Raw genomic sequence first — 3,860 nt, forward strand, 5'->3', positions numbered from 1 at the left:
AAAATTGAGCTTCACATTTTGGTTGCAATATTCATTGAATTTGCCTATAATAACACTGAACTTCACATTTTGGGTGCAATATTGTAATAAGTAGGATACTGTATTTATTACTTGACCAGTAATTAAACTGTTTCATAACCATTTGATAGCATTTCAGCTGTGGCACTGACACTGTAGTGTAAAGTGAAGGGTCCTTTTGAACATCATTAGAAATGGTCTGATAGTCTCATTTGGCCCAGGATTTATTTGACAATGTCTGATTACTGTCCATTAGTCAGATAACAGTGAAAACTACCCAAGAACATGTGAAGAGTAAAAAACATAAGCAGAGAGCTTATAATGCTTTCTAAGCATTCAAGTCTACTAGTCTGAGGTCAATATGTATGATGTATCACCATTATCAACTTCACAGGCTGACAAATAACAATTGCATCGTACATGACATAGCTTGGTATATGCTAACAATGGGAAAAGGACACAGTGATGCAGTAGTTTTTTTTCTTTTTACTTCAACATCGGCACATACAAGAATGTTCTCTAAAACCAGGGCATTACAATTACAGTATGCAAAATTCTCCATGGCAACCATTTACTAAAAATAAACAAGCAATGAAGGCCAGCCTCAAGAGCTGCGGTCTGGATCCTGAGACCTGGGAGGCCGATGCCCAACAGTGCTCCAACTGGCGCTCTGCTGCGCCACCCCCCAGACATCACATGCCCTCACAGCAATGGGACATTCCGTGCACGGACCGGCCTCATCAGCCATCTTCGCACCCACAAGACGTGAAGTCAATTGGCCATCTTCGCTTGCGAAGGACGAACATGATGCATTGTTGCTGATTCAATAGGCACACCTTGATTGACAAATACAAGTAATGAGATACAGGTAAAAAGTTTGCATTGCTGCTTGATTCAATAGGCACACCTAGAAATAATAGTAACATTGTATGCGTTGTGGTTTCTCAAATTGCATTGAGTAAGCTGTAGAATAAGCATGAATGCACACAGACATGTTCTGCCAAAACAGTATATGGGTATCCAACACACTTTCCTTGTACTCCAAATATATAAATATGATATCTGGTCCAGTTATTGTCACATCACAAGTTTAGAGGAGTGAAAATGTGTGAAATGATTTGCATTTACAAAATACAGGAAGATAGAATTGATAATTCCTGTTTGATGTGCCACATAGCCATGCAGCAGCAAGACTCAACACCCAGCTTGATGGATCATGGAAAGCCTTTTTCAGCACATGCAGTTTGTGGACCATTTGGAGGTCCTCGTGATGTGTACTTGAACTTTGAGTGTTGAACAAAACTGCCATTTTCCATTTCCTGCAAATGAGAGACATAGAAGACAAGAAAATGGTCAGATGTGTCAAAAGTTATGTTCTCAATATAAGCAGATCAAATGTATATACACACACACACAACACTGCAGGGTTCAAGTAATGACAATGGAATGAAGCAGCGCGACAAGGAACTTGAAATTGCTGACCGTCTCCACTGCTGCAACACAGTAGATTCCCAGCCTCCTGTGGTCCATAATCAGCTCCTTGAGTGTCCTTCGTTGAGTGTGAGGTTGTCATGACACCACTGTACAGTCTTGCCGTCACTGAAGAAGCCCATCAACGTTGAGTCATCTGCATGGTCCCCGGCAGCAACTGCATCAGGAGAGGAGAGGTGTCACTGTCACAATCAAGGAGAAGACTTTTGGTTTCTCATCATGTAGGACTTACCTGTTAGAGCCGACTCATATGCCTGGCCAGTAATTCCTGCAGTGGAGGTGCAGGTGTCGGAGCAATGTTGGGTGGAAGATCTGGTTGAGGCTGATCAAGTGAGGATGTCGGGGCTTTGTACTGCACATCTGGGTCCTGACGGCGCTCATACACCATGTCCATGAGCCGGTGTCTGAAGTTGGTGGTGCGAGGCTTGTAAATCTTTTTTATGACCCATTTGCCTGAGCGCCTGCAAGCGACCCTCTTGTGACGCAGTGCACCTAAAATGAAAGAGAAAAAAGTTTTGAGAAGGACTCACCATTGAAATTATGCAGCAAGTGTAACAAATAAAATTTGATATCTGCTCCCAAAACACACCTGTAGTAGTAGTGGCTTGCCTCCTCTTTACAATATTTTCATTGTGATCCATTATGGCAAGATGAGATCTCTCCTGCATCCCCATATAGGAGAAGTGTTGGCGCTTAGGCATGTACTTCAGAAGAGCACTGTGGAACACCTCCAGCTCACCTGTGTGTTGCAGCATGAAAGCACATAAACATCTAGGGCTCCATCTTGCGCCACCCTTATCCCTAAACTAATTTTCCATTTTTACTATTTTAAAATAGTTCAATTAGCCATCTACATCGAGACATTGTGAGCTTGTAGATCGGCTATTTGAACTATTTTAAAAAGGTATTTTTAAATAGTAAAATATGGCAAATTAGTTTAGAGATAAGGTGTTGCGCAAGATATAGCCCCTACTGTAAAACAGTATGTATCATTTGGAAATTGGAACTTACCAGTATGCATGAAGAGCCCCATTTGACCAAGGTCCTTCAGAAGCCTACCATCCTGTACCAGTGAGGCCAGCGTCCTGAAGGATGCAGAGTCACTCTTCAGCCACTTCGTCTTCCGCCGCTGATCTGCACTGAATGGAAGATGACAGCACCGGTACGTGTTGCCATCCTCTATCCACGTGTGCTCATCACACACATGGTGAAGGACGGACAGCCAGCGCTGCTGCAGTAGCTACAGTAGTGTGAATATCAGTTACACTGCTTGGTAATGACTGGCACAATGGAAAGAAATTGCAACTGTCTGAGAACAATCCAGAATATTATAGATGCACAGATCCCTCACCTCTGTGTCACCCTCACAGGTTCCACAGGAAAACCACATGTGGTTATAAATGGACCTTTGAAGAACATACATCAAGAAAAAGTGATTAGACATCCCGAACAAATGGCATGTTTGAAATGTGTCTACTTTGACGAAACACTCACATTGTCCAACCGCGCAATAGCTCCATGCATTTTTTCTGGCTTCTGGATTTCAACTTTTTTAGGAAACCTGCAAAAACAACACACACACAGTGCACTGTATTGCATCACAGTATATAATCATAATATGAGCTTAGTATATAAACAGCTTTGAACCCGAGACATTATTTTCTCACCGTTCTACACAACCAATACCCGCCATAAATAAAGCTAACCTTTAGCAGTATGCCATATATCAAACTCGTGTTTGATCTCGGGGTGTTCAATCCTCATCATCTTCCTGATTGAGGGAGAGCGGTCTGTGGCTATCACCTCCACATCTAGCCCCATACCAAGCAGCACTGCAAGTATGGAAATTTTATTTATGAAGTGCCTTTCAAAACATAGTTACAAGGTGCTGTACAATTATCAAAATGAAACAAACAAGGCAACATAACAGCAATAAAGCATAATGAGGACCTGTCAGTCCACGCTTGAAGCCCTTTGGTTCCATCATAACAGAGCTGGATGCTTCTGTGACCTGGAAGGAGGAGCAAGAAACAAAACGCAGCAGAACCGAAAGTTATTTCAATAACAGCATGCTACTACACTCGACGATCCTGCTGTGAACACAACATTTAAAAACCTCAAAATTACCTGTACTAGTTCAGTGTGAATGATCTCCTTCGTGTCGTCCAACATGAAGGAGTAATGGCAGTATTTGGCACTGAATCCAGGTGAGTCACATCTGGCATCACCCAAGAGTTGGGGCAGTTGTTGGGGCCACATATCATCATCCTCTGGTGCCTGCTTCTGGAAGACTCGTGCCAGGAGTTCATTCCGCTGTTGCTGGTACAGTGCCTCAATGGCAGGGTGTAGAT

The 3,860-nt window shown here is 42.7% G+C and overlaps 1 protein-coding gene across 1 annotated transcript; it reads right to left on the minus strand.

Moving 5' to 3' along the window:
- Positions 1–1,362: 1,362 nt before the first annotated feature.
- Positions 1,363–2,633, minus strand: LOC306921447 (uncharacterized protein). Its single transcript, XM_079498590.1, has 4 exons — positions 2,521–2,633; positions 2,099–2,248; positions 1,742–2,001; positions 1,363–1,666 (listed from the first exon to the last, which is right to left on the minus strand). The coding sequence occupies exons 1-3, from the start codon at positions 2,540–2,542 to the stop codon at positions 1,745–1,747; spliced, it is 429 nt and encodes a 142-aa protein (XP_079354716.1). The 5' UTR covers positions 2,543–2,633; the 3' UTR covers positions 1,363–1,666; positions 1,742–1,744.
- Between the last annotated feature and the right edge of the window lie 1,227 nt (positions 2,634–3,860).

Source organism: Electrona antarctica (genome assembly GCF_951216825.1).
Source record: "Electrona antarctica genome assembly, chromosome: 1".
Taxonomy (NCBI): Eukaryota; Metazoa; Chordata; class Actinopteri; order Myctophiformes; family Myctophidae; genus Electrona; species Electrona antarctica.

What these genes read in the sequence shown, in the direction of transcription:
- LOC306921447 (XM_079498590.1), bottom strand. Translation starts at nt 2,542, where the DNA reads ATGGGGCTCTTCATGCATACTG. An exon ending in GGGGCTCTTCATGCATACTG is followed by an intron (nt 2,249 to 2,520) that starts GTAAGTTCCAAT and finishes TGCAACACACAG; the next exon opens with GTGAGCTGGAGGTGTTCCAC. An exon ending in GCAAGCCACTACTACTACAG is followed by an intron (nt 2,002 to 2,098) that starts GTGTGTTTTGGG and finishes CTTTCATTTTAG; the next exon opens with GTGCACTGCGTCACAAGAGG.